Here is a 23,884-nt window from a genome sequence, read left to right as displayed (position 1 = left end):
ACTACTCGTCTTACATACGCGTTCTCTTATCTTTTCTTCATACAGCATCCTAGCCTGCAAAAGCGTCTAAAACATTTGCATCTGAAAAGGAATATTGTGTAGCCTTCAGCTGACACTGCAGCCTGTTTGTGTCCTTCTGATGTTCCTCAACAGCAGTAGCAAGATTGTCTGCTCTAGGAAGTAGTGCAGCTGGACAGGAGGAGATCTGGACAGCAGAACAGTTGGTGCTAAGGGCATGACATCCACTCAGTACGCTTTTAGGTGGATTTATGTGGTCTAGCTCTAGTCTAGTCCTGTGCCTTGTATGCCCATTGGAGCATATCTTCTGGTTTAGTTTCATGCCAAAGGAATCCCGTTTGTGTGCTCCATGACCCCTAACTGGTGCAAACCAAAGCACAGTAAGCGGAGATGACAGGGAGAGTAACTCCAAAAGCACATTCATGATGCTACCCTAGATGCACCCCGTGCGCACCTACATGCCTTCTTAGACAACATGCCAGACAAAGAAGTGCTCACAAAATGCTCCTACTTGCATATTAATGTTACAGAAGTATCTGCAGGAAGAGCGAGCTGCAGGGTGTCCACGTTTCCCTTTCATGGCAAAGATTTACTCTTTCGAGTGAGGACAAGCCAGATGAAGCTTTGTGCCAGGCAGTGGTGCCACCTGACAGCGCTCCCCCCGGCTCCTGCCTCAGAGGACCTGCAAAGTTCTCTCTCCCTGAGTTTCAGGGCAACCAGGATTCAAATGGAAAAATCTGTGCGCACGGCAATCAGAACTTGATATCTTAAGTGGTGCAGTGTGTGTATTAATGCCAGGTGAGATCTGGCAAGTGAATGTTTGTTTTAAATTTCTCTTTAATCACTCTTACAGTTTTAACTTTGAAGTCGAGGGAAGTACACTTTCTGGTTTATGCCTCAGATGACATGGAAAAAGATATTCCACCTACAGTACTGGAATATCATTTATAGATGTGTAAATTCATAAAGCTATGCCTCTAACAGTTTGCCCACATGGAACTGTCCCAATTTGCATCAACTGAGAACTTGACTGAAAAAAAAAAAGAACATTTGAGGCATTTTTTTTATTATAATTGCCCCAGTAGTTCAGATCCAGCTATTTCAGAATATATGCAAGAACATATATCTAGCCTATGTGCAAAAAAGAACAAAAAAGATTTGGGTAGAAGTGAGGGGAGACTATTTGCCTGCTAAATCAGTATTGAAATAGTTTTTGTTTAGACGTGGCTTATTAAAAATTTTAAGGCACATAGCTGGCTGAAAGGGTAGATTCCCGAATGGAGCTGGGAGGACAGGGAGAAACTAACATACAAATCTTTGGAAAAATATTTAAAGAAATAATGATAAAAAGCGGTAAGGTTTGGAGGGGTACAAAATACTTGGATTTATTCAAGTTCTGTTTTTCTACTACAGATGTTCTGCTAACTAGAGCAGAGATGTTCAGAGACCACATATTGGCTGTAAAATTCTAGGACTGAGATTAATTAAATGTCTGCTGCTCCTCATACAAACTAGACTCCAGAGTTTTTCAGGCCTTCTAGTCTTCTGAAGGAACAGCTGTAGAATACATCATGTGCATATCTTGCACTCTTAAAATGTATTTATATAACAAGTGTCATTTTTTTATAAGGAAAATTAAACATCTTACCCTTCCTCTGATTATCTTGCTGCTGTTCAGAAAAAAAAGGATAAGGGTCTGACACTTACTATACCAACATCTGATACTTCCTGCAGAGCACTGCCTCCACCCAACATGTGTTTTTAAACAAAATTCATAGTAGGTTCAACGGTCACAATTATTCACTTATGTTATGGTTTGTGTGAGTTCATCTCTTGCAACAGTTGTAGGAAGGTGAGGACCCCATTCCGGTCTATTCTCTAGGTCAATACCTAGGAAATATAATTTGTCATTTGCACCTCCTTTTCCTCCTGACTGGACAATGTCATAGCTTCTTTTGATCAGTAAACTCACCCCTCCTCTGGATCCTGCTATGCAGGCAAGAGGTATACGTTTATTAAGGGATATATTTTTATATATGATTAATCTTGCAGAAATCTCTTTTCCTCCTCCATAAGTGGACACCCTAACAATTTGATTTCTAGCCAGGCCTCAGACAGTTTCCTATTTTAATTTGATACGGTACCCACAAATTCACAATATTCTTGTGTTGTTACACTAAACCAATACAGCTATTTAAATGGTGCCCAACCCAGCTTTAACACTATACCCCTTACGGCTGCCTCCTTAGCTCGCATAGAAGAATGAAGCTGATGTCAAATGTAAAATTTTCAGCCTGCTGGAACTGTTATAAAAATGTAAACCCCAAGCCAAAGGCGTCTCCTTCGCTCCCACACGGCTGTAGTTGAAGAAGATGTCATTGACCATAAAGAAGCAAGTAAAACATTTTGCCTTAAAGCTACAGTGCTTCACATCGAAAAGACTTACATTTCTTACCAAATATGACTGCTTTAGGTTCATGATTTTGTTCTAACTGAAGATATTTTTATTCTAAAACTGGCCGATTACAGCAACTACAGGTGGTGGCCGTACGCAGTGGCGGCTTGTGAGAGGCACAAAGGTACAACCCGACTAATGCCATCCAGAAGCTCACACGCTGAGGAACACCAGCCTGTGCTTTTATTGTGAAAATACTTTTTAATTGTTTGGGTTTTCTGAGGTAGACATTACTTGACCTTTAAATATATAATTTAGGGCCTACAGAAACTTTGGCCTGGACTCCTTAGAAATGCCAGCTGTGTGTGGAGGAAATGCCAGCTGTGGAAATGAGAGAACGTGCAGCCCACAGCAAGCTTCCCGCCACTGGCTTTGCCACATGCAATATGAGAAGGATGAAGAAGTTAGCTCAGTCTCTAGAAGCACTCAGTTCCCGATGCATTTGGTAAGACTGGCAGGAAGGATACACCAATAATGGTGATGTTGGCTTATTTATCAACCGCAAACCTATTGCAATATCAACAAGCAAGTTAGAGTCAGTCAAAATGACTGCCAGGAGGTCTCCATCTGAATGGATTTTCATAGCATTCAAGCCACGTAAAGACACATAGTCCAAATAAGGGACAATGTTGACTATGCCACTGTCCTAGGGTGGGGGTCAACTGTATAACAGGCTGTATAACATTCCAAATACCAGTATATCTAGTCCTTTCCAGAATACCAACCAAAAATATTCCTCTTTAAGAGTTCTTTGCAAAATTACCTATAATGAGTATTTTATTTAATAATGAGCACTTTAGAAATAAATGTCTTCAGTGGTTTTAATGCATCACCATAGGAAAGCTTTAAAACAAATAGACTTGAACATTATAATCATAATGTTTGGATTGTTAAAACTGCTGACAAGACCAATAAACCACGGTGGATTTGAGAGGCAGCAAAGTATCACTGATAGATTTCTGGGGGATAAAGATTTTAACAGATTTTAACTTGTTGCAGGCAAGCTTGATCTTGCTGATATGCATATTGAAAACGTCCCATAAAGTTAACAGAGGCTTTCAATTCTCAAGAGAGACAAAGCTGTCCCATGTTAAGAAGTGTGTTGCTACAGGTAGCTTCTTGGATAGGAACTTACGCAAACTTGGGTCCATTTCCCAGCCATAGGCCTGTGTTAATCACAAGCTTATCAAATGTTATGTGGTTGATATTACTTTAGAACATGCTGAGCAGGCAATTTTCTTGGGTTTGATTGGATCTTCCTATAATTTTATAGAAAAAACCAGTATGTCCCATAGTAATTCCTGTCTCTCCTCTGCAATTACATAGAAATGTCAGGCAGTCTTAGCACCAGAACAATCAAAGCTAAACAGAATTTTTTTTAATTCCCAAGAAGGAAGAGTTAAGCTAATGGTGAAAGACAGACTGTGTTGGGTAGGAAATCTCAGCTGGGCCTTGACTACTATCAGGGGGCTGTAGGCAGAGACAGGACTAATTTGTTGACACCTTGGATTCATGGTTTTTTACCCCTAGTAATGTGACTGAGAATTGAAAAAGAGGTGATGTAAAAGGGGACCCTTCTATAAGACAGTCTGAAGGACATGTGGATAAAATTATTAGCAACTTTGTCGGTATCTCCATGTCTCTCAAGCTATTCCTTCATATGAGTGTTTATAATGCTTAGAGCAATATTCCTTATGTGGCTACAATACTATATAATCAGGAATCCCCAGCTACCGAGGCTGTTACTTGAAGGATCCTAGAGGGTTTCAAGGACAAACCCAGGGGGTGACATACAACCTTAATGAAAGCAGCTTGCAGCTCCCAGAGACTCAAGAGGACTGTGTCTTTTTACATCAGGATTAAGTTTGGTCCAAAGTGTACAAAACTTGCGTTGTGCCTTAAAGCTAATTGAGGATTTGTGGCACTCTATCTCTCAGTTGGGAAAGGTCAGCTTTGAGATTTCCAGGTCAGAACTGTTTGACAAGGATTTAGTGTCATCCACAACTTGGGACATGCTAACAGGCTTTCTTGTTTAAAGGCAATGCTGTAACTGTAAAAAGAGGGTAAGAGGGCAAATCTGGGAGGAAAAGGAAGACGATTTGTTTAAGTGATTTATCCTTACACTTCAAGACTCTCAGACTAGAAGAGGGTTCCTCTTGTTGTATGAGGCATGACTGACCTATCTTTCCATTCTTGCACTGCTGAGTTATTACAGTTTTGAAATGTAAATAGGAAAGATTTTGTAATCTATGGGGTAATCTGCATGGGCTAATTTGTACCTTCCTGGAAAGCCTAGATCCTTGCTCGGTGAAACCAGGCATTGTGGAAGCTTAGTCAACTTTTCCTGCCATTTGGGAAATCAAGGACAACACAAGAGACGAGCAGTGAGACGCACCATTTAATTACCTACAACCCTTCTAAGCATTCCTGTTTTTCCTAGGCTATATGGCTGGACAGTTGGAATTATGCTGTAGCATGGGACAACATTACACTGGCCTCTTGTGTACCATATGCCTTTTCATTGACAAACTAACACTTTTTTAATGAGAGTTTCTGAGGTTGTTATCCAAACCACATTCCTTATCCCAGATCTCATCTTTAGCACCTCTCCCAGAGGTATCTGGGAGTTTGGACCCAGACATATTTGCAAATCCAGGGCTTGATCAGGTCCCAGTGAAGTCAATAAAAATATTGTTGGTGCTGAACAGATATCCACTAGGCTCAAATGAAAAGTAAGAGCCATCCAAGAAAAAGTGGGAGACAAATTACAGGTTCTTTTTTTATTCAAAATGTGCCTTCTTCCCTCTCCCTCCCTTTAAATCTTTTTCAACTGTCTTAACTTCATAACTAGTTTAAAGTAACTGAGAAAATGTTTAAATTTTAAAATGTTGAACAGTCCTGGACCAATGCCCCCAAAATGTCATGTGACCTCCCTGATAGATAACTCTTAATTTTGGAACTTACTGATTCCAGTCAAGAATTGTTGGTGATGATAAAATACTGAAACGTAGAAAAAGAAATACCAGGAGGTTGAGAAATGAACTTTTGTTCGCAGGTATCACCATTTCCGGAAAAATGGAAAAAGAAAAAAGAACACCTGCAAAACTTCGGTGCGTTAAATATTTCATAAGCATAACCTCAGGGTTATGTTAATGTAATCATTTACATGGGAATATTAATTTCTGAAACGTTTGTTGGATTAGTTAACCTGTTCTTTACAGAAGCGTTAGACCCTCTAAGCAGCCTCCGGAAGCTGCAGAGGCAGGTGCTGGTCTGCCATTCTCTGTGCAGCCCACCACCACGGTCCCGATCCGGCGAAGCATTACAGACGTGCACATCATTCCCTTGCAGATGGGGTGTGAGACGCTGTTTGCGGGCTAGGACGGGACTGGAGAGCTGCATCCCCTTTGGAGTCCCGCAGCTAGAGAGCACCTGTTCCTGGCACCCGTCGTGGGAGGTGCAGAGGAAACACGAGACAATAAAGGAAGCACCTTTGTTTCCCACGCGTCCGTGTGTGACTCGGGGCAAGACGAGGCACCGGGTGATGCTGGGTCGCGTACCTCAGCAGGAGGGAAGCCGGCAGAGTCGGACCCCTGCGGGGTCCCGCTCCTCTCGCCTTCCCGGAGCCCAGGCTGCCTTCCAGCCCTTGATCTCGGCAGAGAGTGAGCTGTTTGCCGGCCTCCTCTCGCTCTGCGGGCAGCGTTAGGGTGCAAAGGGCGGATGAAAAAGTAAAGGCGGACATCTGCCCTTTGTGGTGTCCCTGTCGGAGCACGAAGCGGGGGAAGGAAGACGAGGGGATAGGGTGAGTGGATGTGTGTGTCAGCCAGCGGGGGGATGATCTAAGTATCTGAAGTCATTCGAAAGGTCAAAGCAAGCATTAACTCTTCCCCGCCCTCTCTCCTCCTCGGGGGCTCGGGGGAAATCACAGTCCGCCCCAACTAGATGACAGCTTGCCGGCACTTAATGACAGGCTGGGTGCAGACGAGCCGCGGCCGCCCAGACAAAGGGAGGAAGTTCGGTGCTGCCGCCGACCCCAGGAAGGTGCAGGGGCAGGGAGCCGGGAGGCGGGGGGCAGGGGCGGGGGCGCAGCCGCCCCGCTCCCGCCGGCCGCCCCCCGGGCGCTCGGCATCCCCGGCGCTCCGGCAAAGCCCCGGCCGCTTCCCTCCCCTCCGAGAGCCAGGCGTAAACCTGCCTCTGCCTCCTCCGCTGAGCACTGCAAAATGAACGGCAGCGGCGGGCGGGAGCGAGGGGGAAGCGGGCAGGACGCGAGGTAAGCGCCGCTTCCCCGTCCCCGGCCACCGGTGACATCTCCACCCCGGGTGACTCTGTGGCTTTAAGCGGTTCCAGGGAAATCTTGCGTTTTTCATAGGCAAACATTTTTTTCTCCCAGTCTCTCTCCCCTCCCCGGCTTCCTCCCTCTCTTCCCCTCTCCTGCCTCCCTCTCTCCCGCTCCCTCTCCCTCCTTTTCTCCTCCCCCCGCAGCCCCCCCCCTTTCCCCCTCCCCTCAAGTTTCTCCCTCTGTCTGATTAAATGAGAAGGAAGTGTGGGAGTGGTGGTTTTGAAGCTCTCCCTTTAAGAGGCAGCCTGCAGTGACGAATTGTTGAAATTGCCATTGCAGGATGGCATTCCGCTATAAATTCATTGTTCCACCTCCTCTCATCTTCACATTTCTCTCCCTTCTCCTCTTGTTCACATCGACAGACTGGGGATAACAACAACAACAACAGAAAAGATACAGGGAGGGGGCTTTTACAAAAATCCGGGACGTTTTCCGCTTCTTGGGCTTTTTTTTTTCTTTTTTTTTTTTTTCTTTTTAACCATCTCACCGGAGACGATCGAGGCGGCTTTTGGTGCCTGAATTTCTTCTCTCCCCTTCTCCTCCTTCTCTTCAAAACAAAAGGGGGCAAAAGAAGGAAAGGGAGCCCACCGGAGCCCGAGAAAGTGCCGAGTCGCAGCAGACCTGTCCCCTGCTGCTGCTGCTGCTGCTGCTGCTGCTGGTGATGGTGATGATCCGGTGACTACAGCAGAGAAGTGGAAGAGGAGTGGGAAGTGCTCAAACTTCTCTACTTGCCGGGTCCGAGCCTCCTCTCCTCCTTTTTCTCTCTCCCCCCCTTTGCCTCCCCAGCAGCAGCGATTCGGGATTTTTTGCCTCTCTCTCTCCTTCCATGTGCTCCCGGCTCTTCCCTGCAGAGAAACACAAAGTTCACACGCGAGCGGCTTTTGTTGACATTTTTTTCTCTCCCACTCACACTTGACTCGAGTTTGGGAGGGAGAACTTTCTTTTCCTTTTTTTTTTTCTTTTTTCCTCCCTCCTTCCCCCTTCTCTCCTTCCCTTAACTACGTTGCTGCACTCCGCCGACCGGCTCCTTCCACCCCCCCCCCCCAACTCTTATTATTACTCCCATTAATTACCACCACCACCGTGGCCGCTCCTGACGGCGAGGCAAGCATGCTCCTGAAGCTGCTCTCCCTGCTGCTGGCCGCCGAGCTGCACCTCGCTCTGGCCCAGCCGCCGGCACCTGCCGACGACGGAGCGCCGCCGCCCCCCGCCGCCACCGCCACCGCCGCCGCCCCGCCGCCGCCCCGGCCCCGGCCCCGGCCCGGCCCTCCCCCCGGGCCGCCCCGCCGCCCCCCGCCGCCCCGCGGGGCCAGCGGCGTCGTGCGGCGCCTCGACCCGACCTACGCGGGGGGCGGCAAGGCGGGCTACGTCCTCTACGCCGGGGGCCAGCGCTTCCTCCTCGACCTGGAGCGCGACGAGGCGGTGGGGGCGCGGGCGCCGCGGGCCGGCGGGCCGCCGCGCTGCTACTACCGCGGCACGGTGGACGGCAGCCCGCGTTCCCTGGCCGTCTTCAACCTCTGCGGCGGCCTCGACGGCTTCTTCGCCGTGGGCCGCTCTCGCTACACCGTCAGGCCGGCGCGGCGCGGCGGGGAGGCGGCCGGCCCGCGCATCTACGGGGAGGGCCCGGCCCGCGCCCCGCACCTCTTCCGCAGGGACCGCTTCAGCTTCGAGACGGTGCCGGCCCGCACCAGCTGCGAGACCCGCGACCCGGCGGCGGCGGCGGCGGCGGGGGACGGCCGGCGGCGGCGGCGGCGTCGCTCCGTCTCCCGGGCCCGGCAGGTGGAGCTGCTGCTGGTGGCCGACGCCTCCATGGTGCGCAAGTACGGGAAGGGGCTGCAGCACTACCTGCTCACCTTGGCCTCCATCGCCTCCCGGCTCTACGCCCACGCCAGCCTGGAGAACCACGTCCGGCTGGCCGTGGTGAAGGTGGTGGCCCTGGGGGAGAAGGAGAAGGGGCTGGAGGTCAACAGGAACGCCGCCACCACCCTCAAGAACTTCTGCAAGTGGCAGCACCAGCACAACCGCCTCGACGACGACCACGACGAGCACTATGACGCTGCCATCCTCTTCACCCGCGAGGTAGGCATCACCCCGACCGACAGCGACTTGGTGTCCCTCGAACGATGCGTCGTGGGGTGGCTGGGCTGCGATGAGGCCGCCTTGGCAGCCTTCCAGCCACGTTGCCCTGCTTTGCCCAGTGGTTGCCTCCCCGCTCACGCCTTTGGCCGTTCCGTTGGGTTGCACTGCATCTCGGGGACCGGCACCCACGCACACAGCTGCCAGGGATGGAAGAGGGGTTGAAAACCCAACAAATTGTGTATGCACTTGTGTGTGCCCCTTCCCCTGCGAGGTCATCCCCACTGCGGGTACACGGTTGTTCGTGCCAGTGCGGTGCTGGGACTCCTGCCAGGGTGAAGAGGTGGTGGAGCCTGACTGGGGGACTCGGCTGAGGCCACCTAATTTATCTCTGCTTGAGAGATGACGTTGTTCCATCTTTCCCAGTGAGATGTTTCACACGCAGCCCCTCTCTCTCTGGGGAGGTGGTCCAGGCAAAGGGCTGATAGTGCTCCCTAGCCTAAATTAGTCCCCAAACAAACCTGCTAGCAAAAATGGTGAAGAACACCTTAAAAGGACGCGCGACTTCCTTGTTGAGTGCGTTGAGGTGCTATTTCCAGCAAGAATAGCTCCGCCGCACTGGAAGCTGGCAGCGCTTGTGGTTCAAGGGTAGGACGTAAATGCAAACCGCAGGTAAACAGAGCTGCAGAAGTTGAGTGAGTTGGGCTGATGGTAAGGGGATGCAATCTCTTTCTTGTTCCCCAAGTGAAAAATGGGTGTCCTGATCAACTGTGGGTTGGATCTGGCCGGTCTTACCCATGCAGAGCTGTGCCCTGCTCCCTGCCTGGTTGTTAATTAATTGCATTGCCAGAGGTCGTTAAGGGACATTGCTCTAGTAGACATGTGGCCGAGTTTATGCAATGAAGTTCTTCTGTAAGAATATCCCTTCAGTGGTTTGGGTTTGGTGTTTTCTTTTTTTCCCTTCCCCAAGTACGAAAAAAATAACTGCATGACTTTCCATTCGTTTGAGTTCTCCTGCTTTTCTACATCATCGGAGCCTGCCAAAAAGGATGCTTTGGATGGTTTGTGGAAGGAGTTGCTCCAGAAGGGGGGAAAAAAAGCGCCTGGCTTGCTTTTATAGCTGTAAATAGTTGAAACATTAGGTTCTGTGTCAGTCAGGCATCACTTGTACAGCAGGAGCCTTTTTTAGCAGTTTAAAGCCCATCGGTCCAATTTGCAAGCTTTCATTTTTTTATCATTATAATCTGCATGGAAGCAGGCTACCTAGGCTGGGTCAGAACGCTTTTGCTTTTTTCTGTAAACATCCTTTCTAATGGCTTATTAATTAAGCCTGAGCCAGAATCCATCACTTTTCACTAAAGAGTGTTTTTCTCTGCCAGTATTCCCATTTATTTCTCTGGGATTTATTACAATTCAGAAACTCTTCTGGTGGCAGACTGTGAATCTTAACATCAATTATTAAGTTAATTTGGATTGAGATAGGATGTGAATTTAAAGTGCACTTGCTTTACAGATGCTTATCTGTAATTCTTTGCATGGATGCCCTCATGCCAGCATAAGAGTGTGCTGCTAATCAGTAATCCACTTTTAAAGACTCCTGAGCAATGCACCTTCCATGTGTAGAGTTACCTCTTTTGGATGTAGGTAGTACCTAAACTAAACAAAATGTCACAGTTCCCGTGGTCTCTTTCCACTCTTAAGATGCAAATATTGCTTGAGCTGTTACTTAGGGATGAAAAAGCTTTGCAAGAAAAAAAGCACAGGCTTCCGTTTTCTTGGTTTACATTTTAACACGTTTAACTATGGCATTAGCCCCTCAGTGCAATTCAGTATAACTTAATCTGCTTTAATGATTTGCTCTGTGCACACGCACATTGTTTGGCATCACATTTCAGTATTTGACTCAATAAGAACAAGACTGTAGTTTCTTGCTGCATGTGTTCATGATGTTCTTTGCAGGGAGTATGTGTGAGTCCACATGATTTTTATATGCTTACACTTGCAATGTCAACATGAATCTGTTTGCTCCTTGTGGAATGTAAACGCAAAAAGGGTTAAAGGATGAAAAAGCAGTAGAGATGTTTCCTGGAGAAAACAGCCCCACTTTGAACTAAAGAGAGATTTTTTCCAGTTTAGCTTTTCAATGAGAGTGGCAGCAACTGGCAGGAGAATCCAACTTTTACAACTATGTTTTGAATGTATGAAGTACGTTGCTTAGCTACTAGACGCCAAGCCATGGCTGCATGTTTTGATGGGCTCTGAATACCGTCATGCTAATTTTTGAACATCCAGATGTCGTCTTCTCAATGGCTTGTTTTTTAGACATGGGGTAAATGTGTGAGGTACATTTTCCGTCTTTGTTTACTAACTGAGGCCACCTTGAACTTTGTGTCTCTGCGTCAACAGAATAATATTTGCAAATCATTTGTCAGCCGAACGCATGTCCCTAGCTGTATGTAACTGTTTATGTGTAGTGAGAATCTAAATTATGCATGCCTGTTGCCATACAAGTCTCTAATATAATAATTATCTTCGTTCTGGAGTGACATTTACTTGGATGTTATTTTTGACACCAAAAGAGGCTCTCTGAAAAGATAGTAGCTTTACGCAAGTTCCTTATAAAGGAAGAATCCCGTCAGAATTCAGGACCATCACTTCCTCCTCTTCTGTTGTCATTACTTGTTTAAAGATAAATTAATAATCATTAATAGACTAAGAGTGTGCTGGCAGCTCTCCCTTATTATAAAATTAGTACTGGCAGTTCAAATTAGTATCATAGAATCATGGAATCACAGAATCATAGAATCGTTTAGGTTGGAAAAGACCTTTAAGATCATCAAGTCCAACTGTTAACCTAGCACAGCCAAATCCACCACTAAGCCATGTCCCTAAGCACCTCATCCAAACGTCTTTTAAATACCTCCAGGGATGGTGACTCAACCACTTCCCTGGGCAGCCTCTTCCAGTGCTTGACAACCCTTTCAGTGAAGTAAAATTTCCTAATATCCAGTCTAAACCTCCTCTGGCGCAACTTGAGGCCATTTCCTCTCGTTCTATCACTTGTTACCTGGGAGAAGAGACCGACCCCCACCTCGCTACAGCCTCCTTTCAGGTAGTTGAAGAGAGCGATAACGTCTCCCCTCAGCCTCCTTTTCTCCAGGCTGAACAACCCCAGCTCCCTCAGCCGCTCCTCACAAGACTTCTGCTCCAGACCCTTCACCAGCTTCCTTGCCCTATCGTCATCATTCATACTAGGAAGTACTTCTCATGCAGAAAGATTTTTAGAAGATTTACTGATTCTGGATTAAAACATTCACTCACTTTTCATCATAATCTGTGTTTAATTTGATAAGGGCTTTAAAGCAATCATGCTGCAGAGCATAGTAAATAGTAAATAAATAATGAACATGGGTTCAGTTCACAGACAACTTGTGTTAAAACTATTTTAAGGCTCTATATTGCTTATCAGTGGTGGCAAGAACCATGTAACTGTCCATTAGCTGCAGTGATTCTGTTTACTCTGTAACCGCAAGGAAAACTGCAGCAATGTGTCTGGTCATTATTATCACCTGTGTAGGAGATTGTAAAAACCCTCAATGGGCACAGAAATGATCTATCACTAAATATTGCAGAAAGGTAGTTGGGTTCCACAGTGATTATTTAAATTCCCAAAATCTAATAAGGAGACGTATATTTTCCCAGTGGTCTCAATCTCTCGTTTCGACCCACGATGGCCAGTATCAAGCCTGACAGGGGTCAGACTTGTCAGTATCAAAAGGTGATAATTTTCTAATCAGTGCTGTGAGAGCTCTCATTAAGGCGGTTTGGCCTTAACAGCCTTAGAGAATACATGGGTCCCCTGCTGTTCGACTACTTTGTGGTTGAGACCTTGACAGCAGCTGTAAATTTTTGGGCTGCATGCATCCTCAGAGCATCCTCCGTGGAATATGGTGATGCAAGGAGTTGATCATCTGGTGGCCAGGTGAGTCCTCCGCCTTGTGCGGCGGTAGAGAAGCAGCTGTGTGATGGGAAGAAGAGCTTGTAAAGCCCTCTTCCCCTGGAGATTAGCTTGCTTTGTTCTCAATGGCAGTGAAGTCAACAGCAAATTTAGAATTTAGTCCGTTTCAGGCTTTTTTATTGTGAACAGTTCTCAGAAGCTGGAAACAGGTTATCTTCAGTCTTCAGGTTTTTAGGGGTGCAACGAAATACTTGCCAGATTATTTGTCACAGTAGAAAAACATACTAGACATGGCTTGCAAACTGCACTTGAACTCAGACTGTTCTTTTCCGAGGTCTAGCCTGCTCGGCAATTATCCTCTAGAATTCATCCAATCTATTTCATTACTAACCCTTAGTTAAATTTCAAGTGAACTATAGAATGCATTTGGACAAAATCCAGTTCTCTTCCTTTCCTTTCCCCCCAATTCTGAATCATGTGAAAATTAAAAGAGATATTTCTCACAGTAGATACAGGCAACAAGAGCAAGAAAAAATACTTTCATAAGTGCTTGTTTGCATCATCTGTGATAGTGCCATCATGCCTGGCTCTAACAAAAAGTTCATGCTAGAGCCAAAGGCCACTGTCCTGCCTTTTTCTACACAGTAATTATATGGGGTCTTGCATGTGTGATTTAGTTTAACTGTCAATCTGACAGTGCTATTGAAATTTAACAGCAAGCTTTGGATTATCTTAGCTCTATAGATGATAATTTCATTGCATGAAGCACATGCTTTCTTTGGCTCCAGTTCTTTCTTCTTTTTTTCTTTTCTATATTATCATCTTCCCGCAATTATTATCCCATATTAGTAAAACAGGTCACTGTACCAATGGTCAATAGAATATATTTCACTAATATTTATTATTATTATTACTATGAAGAAATTATAATGTGATGTGTCTATCAGTTTCGTAGTGTTTTCACCAATTTTGTTGCAAATCTAATATATTTAGATAACGTCCCTGAGAGGAAAATAAAGTGGGACATAATTCGTGTGGGAGAAGTAGCGTGATTCACACTAATCTACAGAGATGGTGTGGCGTTTCCCCACAGGAGGACCTATGGGTTAGGCAAGTTAAATCACACCTTTTTCCTTGTTCAGCAGCTTCATAACTGAAACTTTGTTTGCCCTTCCCCTCCCCATGCAGAGTCCAAATGCTTTATGTGCGTTTTGTCAATATTTTTAAATAATCTGTAGCTTGCATAATGCTGCTGCATTTTCTTCATGTGCCTTAGGAAAAAAAACAAGTTTTGTTAATACGTACATTCAGAGCATAAAAGCTTAACCCAGTTCAAGCTCTATTTCTAATACTTTGTTGCAGATTGTCCTTGGTTGACAAGTGCCTTGGTTGACAAGTGCCTAGGATCCCCATACAATACAAGGGGAGAGTAAGACCATGCCTAAATATCCGGTCTGGTGAGGAGGTAGTTTCTGAAGCCAGCAAGTGTAGTATGCATGTGCTAAACTTAGCCCAACAGGACATCACCCATACATTGAGTTTTCTTGAATTTCACCTTACCTAGAATTCAGAAAGACAGCTCTGTACAGTTGAGATCCAAATGCCAAAAACTCAGGCCTGTATTTATCATATTAACCTGAAAGGAAGATGAATTCAGTTTTTAAGTTAAACTACTCGAGGAAAAGATGTGAATTTTGTTTTGGTAGGTATGGCAGGTATCACCACTCCTGTTTTCCTCGAAAGGTAACGGGACTTCGGTCTTTCCTCTCAAAATACGGCCATGGGAGGACAAACCAGTATCCCATTGAGTCTGACGGGAGTCCTTCCTCGCTTCACAGAGATGGCCAGGCCCTCTCCCTGGTGCCCTAACCTGGACATCCCTGTGACCGAGACCCACCAGTGTCTCAGGAAGAGGACATTTCACAGCAGGCTTCCTCCAGGGCAGCCTTCCATCATTTTGGCTTGTAAAGCCTCTCTTTTAAGTGTCATAGTATCGGTTGAGGGGTAAAATAGCCCGTGCCCTAATTATTTTTCACCAGTTAGCCCTTATTTCCAGTATACCTTTTGCAGTCTGACTTCGGTCTTGTGCTCCTTTTGCCTTCCAGTCATCATGTGCTCTTTGGGTGACACCCGTCATCCTTTCTGTTTGGGTGAACCTTACTTTCCTCCACATGTGCCGTTCTGCTTTGCTGTGACATTAATAACCTTTCACCCGCTTTGCAGAGGGGCGCGCGGGAGGGCGGATGCGTGGGTCCCGAATGCCACCTGACCCCACCCTCCCTTTCCAGGGCTGCGGTGGGAACGCTGCTGCAGGAAGTCGGAAAGTCGTATTTAATTCCTTCCTCTGCTTGAGGGATTTTAGGTCTGTATCGCCCACCTCCCAGGAGAGGTCCTTAACCGGTAGGTTGTAAGCTGTTCCAGGTGTTAAGGAAACTTTCCACCCCTCTGACCAAAGCTATGTCACTGTTTAGCAAGTAATTCAAGATTCATATGGTGAGAAGGAGAGAAATCGTGACCTGAAGCCGCTGACTGGAGCGCACTGCTTAGAGCAAGGCAGTCCGGGTTCCCAAAGCACAGAGAGGAGACTGTTTCTGTAATTTACCGAAGGACTGTTCAGTGTAAATACAGAAGCTGGCTGAGGAGCCTGGACCAAAAATCAGGTCCCTTCCCCAAGCGCCTCAAGCACTAACTGCAGCCTGGGCTAGGGAAACCTTTGGCACATGGGCTGCAACAGGAGGAGCCTCAACTCCCTGCACGCACGGACACCTGCAGACCTTCGTTGTAGACCATAGTCTGGTGTAGACCACAGGGTGCTCTCCTAAGAAACATGCTTCTAAGTCTCCTCATCCCTGGAAGGAATTTGAAGCGGGATCACCTTCTTATTGGGCAAAGGCTTTAACCGATGAGCCATTGTGAAGAAACCAGAAAAGCAAGCGAACGAACACACAGAGATGTAAAAGCTGTTAGCTGTGCTTTAAAAGAAGGTGATGTGCGGCTGTGCCTGATAGAAAGCCTAATCCTGTTGGTTTCTCGTACGCCTGATCTGAGAACGCCTGTAGGCTTAGCTTCCCTCAGGGGCAAAGATGGAGAACCATTAAGCATCTCAACCCCAATCAAGCTTTAGTGTAAGCCAAGTGCTAAGCTGCTCAGGGCTGTAAAACTGCAGCACTTTGGGGCCCATAAGGTCACAAACTGCAAGCCCTATGAAGGGTAGATAACTCAAAGACCGGAGGACGTGTGAGCCAATTTTGTTCTTCTGCCCTTACATTCCACCAAACTGTCCGTGCTGGTGCTTAAATCCTGTTTTGGATCCCTTCCACGGGCTCTGGCCTAATATCAGGTTTCACTAAACAGTTTATTCTTGTTTTTAAGCCTACTGCACAAATCAAAGAATTTCAGGTAAAATAAATGAACTGCTCCAGCAGGGTGCCACGGCAGTTATCTTCGTTCACAACAATGCCATGTATATATGGCAAACAGCCAGCTGCTCTTGATGTACTTACGAATGCCAAGAAAACTTGGCCTTTAATAAGCTGTCTAATTAACTACTAGTCTTATGATGTACAGCTCAGCTTTCCTAAGTCATTCGTTTGCCAAAGCTTAAGTCTTAACATCTATTGTCTCCTGCGTAGCAAATGCATTTCCTAGTCATTCTTCTATTTTGAAACTACTGCATTACAGTACAAGGGCCAGACTCTGCATTCCTTCTTTAGAAATATCAAGAAACACTTATTCTTTGAAGCTTCTACCGCTATTTGGAGGCAATTACATGAGCATACAGATCTGAGTAAGCAATTAACTTTTTGAATAGAAGCCACGCACCAGAGTGAAATAATCGTTGGAAACTGATTTTAAGTATCATGTGAGTCCCCGCTTTCTTAGTGCTTTAGCTGGGGTATGAAAAGTTGAGGAGACCCACACAGATTTTTTAGATTGCATCATTACATCAGGGCCTGTTTTTAACAAAAAAAAAAAGTTTTCAAGGGAAATAAAAACTTTTAATGTACTCCCAGAAACTTTACTTCATAAAAGTCTGAGACTGCTTTCCAAGACTACCCAGGAAAATTAAAAATATGGCTATTGATGCTGGCAACAAATAATCCATGGCCAGTACAGCTACAGGAGGTTTAAGTCAAAAGAAATTTTGCCATAAAGATTTAAATCAGTGGAAATGTAAACAGGCATGAGTTTCAATAACGTCACTCAAAATCATGCTGTTGGAAAGGACCATGTAGCTAGGGAATGGTGAGGTGACCCGATAGCAAACTTTTCAGAATATTTGTCTCAGAGGTGCCACTTGATAGGCTTCAATTGTGTATATAGTATATGCTGTGTGATGCTATGAATAGAAATATATTAAAGTTCAAATCATGCAGAGGCAAGAGAAATAAAGAATAAATGAGACTATGAGTTGAGAACATAATGGAGCTGAGTCTTCAGGAATCTGCCTAAGTGATTATTGACAATGTCAGCATTAGCTTAAAAAAAGCATCCTCGTGCAGTCACTGAGGACTGAAGTCTGCAGCGAAAACCAGAAGGCCCAGCACATGCTCTCCGTTCAGTGCGTAGCCAATGCACGCCCTGCTCCAGCAGCAGATGGGCAACCCATAGACATCCCTCCCCAATAACAGCTTCATACAAAGAAGCTAACGCCAGAAAATATTTCCTGTCCTTGTTTCCAAGATCCTTTACAAGCCTCCTCCACCGCTGCCCAGCTGGGATTCGGTAGGCGGCTGCAGGGATCCCCCCACCGCCTTGCTGGGACTGCTGGGGAGGCAGCGCGGATGTGGTCACGGAGCTGGCTGAGGGGAGCGGGGCTTTACTGTACCTCTGCCCACCACTTTCTGACCACAGTGCGGTCGCTCTCCTCTCTTCTCCTTTACAGGGATCATTGGTGCCACGCCATCTGAGGACAGCTGTTTTCCAGCTGTCCGTGGGGTGTTGGAGGAGCTAGGTAATCTTACAGATAAGCAATTTTCAGAATCACTCGTTTTCTGCTGTGGGATTTCCTAGGAGCAACCTTTAACTAATACAGCCCTTCAAGAAATTCGCTTTAACTGACCCGAAGTTAAGGTATTTCATAAAGAAAGCATAAAGCCTGCTTTGTTTTGTCTAGACAACTGTTATGCAAATGAGCACTGCCTTGAAAGGTACTGGTGGGGTGCTGAGGTGTGTGGGTATGTGTCATACTCTGGGAAACGGTGGCAATGGAAGAACAGCGATTTGATGAAGTGACTGGATTTCTGAGGAAAACCCGGGCATGCAGTGTGGCGCGATGTCAGTAACACCTAACATATGAAAAGCGACCAAACATTCCTATGTCCGTTAGTGCTTGCATATGCACATAGCTGGTTTTTTGATGTCTGATGAAGGTGGCGTAACGCAATCCTGTGCATAGCTTTCGAAATTTTGAGGGTGGGATTACTAAGCAGCCAAGAGTCAGAAGGGCTGCTTACAGTTAACATCCCTGTCGTAATTTTCCATACTCCACACATCCCATCAGAAGTAACTCTAAGGACGTTTATGAGATTGCCTGCTTAGAAAGATTGTATTCTTTTAATTATACTTGTGGCATCAAATCTGGAGAATCATTGTGAGGTCTGGTTGCGTCTGCTGGTATACCTTCATAGCCGTATCACTGGCATAGCTTCTTCATGTATGCAAATGGAAATAAATCATGCACTGGCATAAAGCATCTGTGTGCTGATATAATTGTGCCCACACTGGGAGCTGTACTGATGTAAGTATCTACGTAATAATGACACCCAAATACAAGAAAAGACCAAATGACACAGAATCTGCATGCAGAGACAAGGCCTGAATTAATGCATTTTATACTGTTATTGGCACTGTCAACCTGAGAGTAATTTAGACCTCCTCCAGTAAGCTGCTTTCTGTCTGATTTATGTGCTTTTTGGTACTTGTGTAAGAATTTCAGTTCAACTGCTTGTGTGGATTCAGTTCAAATTGCACTAGTATAAAGGTATTTTACTTCCTATACAGCTTACACTCATTTATTTAGACAGATTATATCACCATGAAAAGGTATTTTTATTGGTACTATGCACATGCATTTTTTCTGAGTTTTGTTACTCATGCTGCTGTAGGTAAACCACTTACAGTTATATTTACATAGAGTTTACTCCACGTAAAATGTACCCTTAGACTGAAAGGGCCAGATTCAGAAGTGATTCATAAAGGGCTAAATGGATATGAACCCAAGCAAAGGTAATAGGAGTTTAAGGATTGTATCTTCTTTGTTGAATATGCCCCAGATGTTTGACACTATAATAACATGACCTCACTTCAAGCCTCTTCCAACATTGGTCCAGAGATACTGAAAATGATATGAAGTTTATTTGCCTAAATAAAACTGGAAAAAAATTGCATTTCTTATAAAGTACTTGAAAATGGGCATCCTTATTCTGTACCTTCCCATGCAGACCCAGAAGCAAAGTCTGGGGAGCTAATTGGATGTCAAGAGTGGGAGCCAGTGGGGTTAGAGAGAAAGTTGCCTGCATATTATCTACATTGCTACAGAATGGAAGTTTTCCTTAAACCATGGATTATACCTGTGAAAACTTGGGAACTGAAATACTTTTGAACTTTATTCCTTCTCTTCTTGTGAGGCTGTTTTGTTCATTGGTACTGCGGCATTTAAATCTTGACGTTAAGTAGCACCAAGAGTGCACTTATCGAAAAGAGTTCCCAGACACCTGGAAGCCAGAACTGATCCCAAAGTTCTTGCTCCATATATGTAACACTGCTATGTAATTTTAGCTTGAAATTTCTTCATTTCATCTTGGGGAAAAAAAAATACCCTTTTTTTTTTGTGAAGAGATGCTCTGTCATAGTATCTGTGAACTCAGTGTGTTTTTCTTTGACTTAAGTGGGGTTAGAATTCTGTGCATTTTCAAGTTTGCCTAAATTTGAAACTATCATAATCAGTGAACATTGTTGACCTGAAGCCTCATACAGGAGATCTGAAGGGAAGAAGAGAGTCTTAAAAATGAAGGGAAAAAAGGTACTCTTTGATCATTTTGATAATAACATTTGATAATACTGTCATGCCTTGAAGATGAAAATTTCATTCAACCACAATGAAATGCTGAAGTGTTCCAAATAGCATGATACCTACTTTTCCTTCTCAACCAAAAAAGCACATGTATGTACACTAAGGCTACTATTCTTCCCTCTGCTCCAGCAGAAGCACTGAAAAGTTACCGCTGATGATTAAAAGACTATGTCTGACCAAAGCTGCCTTCATCATTATCATTATCAATATCATTATCATTATCATCCTGGAATGGAAAGAAAAAACCTAATGCTACTTGCATGGGTTTTGGAGACACCCCATATCATGGGGTTTGGAGACACCCCATATCAATTGTTTTCCACTTGTGAAGTGGGAAATGTGATTGAGTTGTCACGCTAGTAAGACTAGGAATCAAGGGATTTTACACTCTGTCATATCACTGACTTTTTAAGCAACCTCTGAGAATTGCTTAAATACTTGGTATATTGGGTAATACATTCTTAATCATTGTCCTACTTGACAGATGTGACATGAGGTTTAATATATAACAATCTCATTTCTTTAAGTGCAAGTATAAGACTTGCCTTTGGAAAAGAAAGGTGATCTCTGGTTCAAGGACTGATCAGGAATCTGAAGCTTTCTCTCTGTGCCTTGATTCGCCTTCTGTAAATAAAGAGAATATTCTATTTTTATTGTCAATGAAGAAATGCTTCTATGGCACGTATTTTGAGTACCTAACTCAATGCAAGTTTGAGCCTCTCTATGCATTGCAGAAGTACAAATTTAACTAACAATAATTAATTACAGAACGTATCCAAATCCTGTTAAAGTCAATGAAAATACTCCCACTGACTTTACCAGGGGTGGGATTGGGTCATCGTGCTTTTAAACTGCATTGACATCTTTAGATGGAAGCTTATATTGATGTTTTTATCCAGGCTCTGCTGTTTGCAAAGTGCTGGTGACTTTAACCTGTTGTTACCTATGCATGTAAAAATTTATTTTAATGATTTTTTCTTTTTTCCTTCCTGGGCAGGATTTATGTGGGCATCATTCATGTGATACTCTGGGAATGGCAGACGTTGGGACCATATGCTCTCCTGAGCGCAGCTGTGCAGTGATTGAAGATGACGGCCTCCATGCAGCTTTTACAGTGGCTCACGAAATTGGTATGCAGTGCCTTTTCTGTTCGCTTGCCAAATCAAACACTTGTAACAGCTGCATTAGTAACCAAAATACTTCGCAATTAATTCCAGATTTCCCCTGGTCCAGATACTCACTTGGGGATTAAGGCTGTATACATATGCACTTCAGGGTTAACTAATAAGGGATCAGAAGGCAAGTGAAGGCGCACAGTAGGTGTTTCCTTTCTGACAGTGTCATTTCTAAGCAGTAGTTGAAGTGAAAATTCAAAGGCTGCTGCTACTGTCCAAAGATGTCAATACGTGTCCCTCCTGAGAAAGCATTTGGCCCATCTATTGTAATTCGCATACATTTAGTGCGTACACAGTGAAAAATAACTCACCTTTTTGAACTACTTGCATGCTCTACTATTACAAAACTTTTTATTGGCACAATATTACCTGCAGAGGAAGGCTTTTGTGGAAAAAAACAGAATTCTAATCTTTTTCTAAGTGTATGGAAATTCCACCTTTATGGTAAAATATAGTACTAATGCGAATCCTGAAATAAGTGAAATAGTATAAAGGTGATAAAGGTTTGGTCAAAAAAATCTGTTTAACTTTGTTTCAGTTTCCACCTCAGTGGACAGCAATTTAATGTAGGAGCCTTACATGTACCCTTCAGAAGGATTTAAGATATAATTAGTGACAGAAGCAAGTTCATATTCTGGAATATTACATCTGTCATGATATGTTCCTTCAGAGAGACTGCTGCCATCTTGATTATTTTTAATTTACTAATGTTTTGTGAGCTGTGTTCACTGGAAATACATTCGGTATGAGGGCTATTCGCTTTGGTGAGTGAACAGCAATTTAAAACTGGAGAACATTCTTTTTTTTTTTAACATTCTTGGAAGGAAATAACAAGGAAAGGAGAACTTTCAGAGGGCGCCAATTTCTGAATTGCCTTGTACCTCATGCCAAACCAAAGTAAAGTTTGCTTTGGGAGTATCATTGCAGTAGTTCAATTTTCAAGTAGCTAGCAGGTAGAGCCCAAGAGTTGTGTGCCTTATATATACATCTGGGTCAGCAACCAGAGGTCACCAAGTATGAAAAAGCAGCTGGCATGTCAGTGACCTGACCCTTCAACGATTAGTGAACCTAATCCTACTGCTCTTATGGTGCTCCAAGGAAATGAAATCAGTAGTGGCTGGAGAGGGATCATGTGTTGCATGAAAACATAAAATGTTGTGGCAGAATGAGTCCCCAAAACAGAAATTTTATTTTAATAAACAAGAATATAATTAAAAAAGAAAAAGCCCTCTGAAATCACTAATTCAGAGCATTTGGAGATAAGTACAGCAATACATCAAATATAACTTCACATCAGATGAGTTTAGTGGCATCAAACCTGGATGCTGTGAAGCTAATGACCCATCACAAACCTGGTCTAGAACTGGGACAAGTAGAAAGATTGGCAAACTTAGCCTGTCACTCAAAGGACAGTCTGCTAGAGGGACTGCTTGTATATTCTTGCATCCAGAAGTGATGTTTACTGCCGAAGGTTAGTGGGCATTGGCGAGGTTGGATGAGGGACCTTCTTGTGATGCCAGTGTTGATATATCTGGTGTGTGAAGAGGCAAGTCCTGTGTCTCGACTACCATTTTATCAGCAATAAATACATGTTTATGTAGATTAAAAATGATAGAACATAGATCAATAAAGATAGGGATGAGCAGTAAATATACATATTATTACCTTGAATTCCACACAAAGAAAATGTAAACAAAACTGAATTATTTCTAGTGATCTAGAAGCACATTTTTGAAAAAGAGCCATGTTAATACCTAGACTTTTACAGGAATCTGTAAAAGCTATAATTTTCAATGTAAAAAAGGCATGAATTGAAACGAATAAGTAAGTACCCTAATGGACAAAAAAACTCTAGTTTGAGGTTGTTTAAAATAACATCCCTTTTTTTTTTCTCCTCACCATAAGATTTGAAGAAAGGAGGGGTGTCAAGTCACAAAATTATCTTTGTGTGTGTGGCCTGAAGTGGGAGAAGTTGAGAAAAAAACACAGCTAAAATTGCTTGAGTACTTATATTAAATTAAAGGTCAAAAAAGGATGAAAAATAAAAGTGTGGCATGGATACCCTTTAGTTAAGCACTTTGGGGAAAACCTTGCTTTATTTTATTTGGAGACCAGATTTCTTCCTACAATTCAGAAGTCTTAAAGTTCCCCCTGTCCTGTGGGTAGGGTGTAGCCTTAATTTTACAGTGGCTTAGTTATTTGGTGGAATTCACCTGGCAACATAGGAGATGCCCTGCAAGACAGAGGGGATGCTAAGGGCTCTAAGCCCAAGATGCTCCTTTCTGTCAGTAGGAAGAGCAAGGTGAGCCGCTAAGTGAATCAGAGTCACCGTCTGCAGTTTTTTAAATAACCCTGCTGCATGTGCATATGTAGCAGATGCAGCATCATTAACATGGACTTGATCTGGAGAATGGCTGTGTGTCCTCACTTTGACTTCCAAGGGGATCTGAATGCTCTCGTTTCCTCTCTGAAGGATCCAAGAGCATTTTTGAGGATCAGATTCTTTCTCTGGAAGGCAACCAAAGTAAATGGAACTACAGCTCAACCAAACAGGACGATGCACAGCCCAGGGGCTCAAGTTCGATACGTGCATAGGAAGCCAAAAAGCAGCCTGCTACAGAATAAAGCCTGCCACTTTTGTTGCCAGGGTTTCTACTGTGTGTTAGATGTTTATTTTGTATTAGATGTTTCTTTTATTTCTTTCAGATAAAATAGATGGATTTTGACCAGTGGTTTTTTGAGGGGGAGAGTGTGAATGAGCAGCAGTAACAGGCAAAATCTCCAGAGA

General features: G+C 44.3%; 1 protein-coding gene and 1 long non-coding RNA gene across 2 annotated transcripts in view; one reads left to right on the top strand and one right to left on the bottom strand.

The window, feature by feature from the left end:
• Nucleotides 1-5,588: 5,588 nt before the first annotated feature.
• LOC142416891 (uncharacterized) lies at nucleotides 5,589-8,005 on the bottom strand. The gene is made up of 3 exons (XR_012777844.1): nucleotides 7,886-8,005; nucleotides 7,210-7,657; nucleotides 5,589-6,163 (listed from the first exon to the last, which is right to left on the bottom strand). It is a non-coding gene; the product is annotated as an uncharacterized LOC142416891 (long non-coding RNA).
• ADAMTS5 (ADAM metallopeptidase with thrombospondin type 1 motif 5) overlaps nucleotides 7,923-23,884 on the top strand; it is a 44,806-nt gene continuing 28,844 nt past the window's right edge. Inside the window, exons 1-2 of the mRNA XM_075516992.1 lie at nucleotides 7,923-8,891; nucleotides 20,919-21,051. Of these exons, the coding sequence (XP_075373107.1) occupies nucleotides 7,923-8,891; nucleotides 20,919-21,051 (1,102 nt within the window). The remainder of the gene's footprint in view (nucleotides 8,892-20,918; nucleotides 21,052-23,884) is intronic.

Source organism: Mycteria americana, chromosome 1, assembly GCF_035582795.1.
Source record: "Mycteria americana isolate JAX WOST 10 ecotype Jacksonville Zoo and Gardens chromosome 1, USCA_MyAme_1.0, whole genome shotgun sequence".
In the NCBI taxonomy this organism is placed as follows: domain Eukaryota; kingdom Metazoa; phylum Chordata; class Aves; order Ciconiiformes; family Ciconiidae; genus Mycteria; species Mycteria americana.
This window is presented reverse-complemented; position numbering and strand designations above follow the sequence as displayed.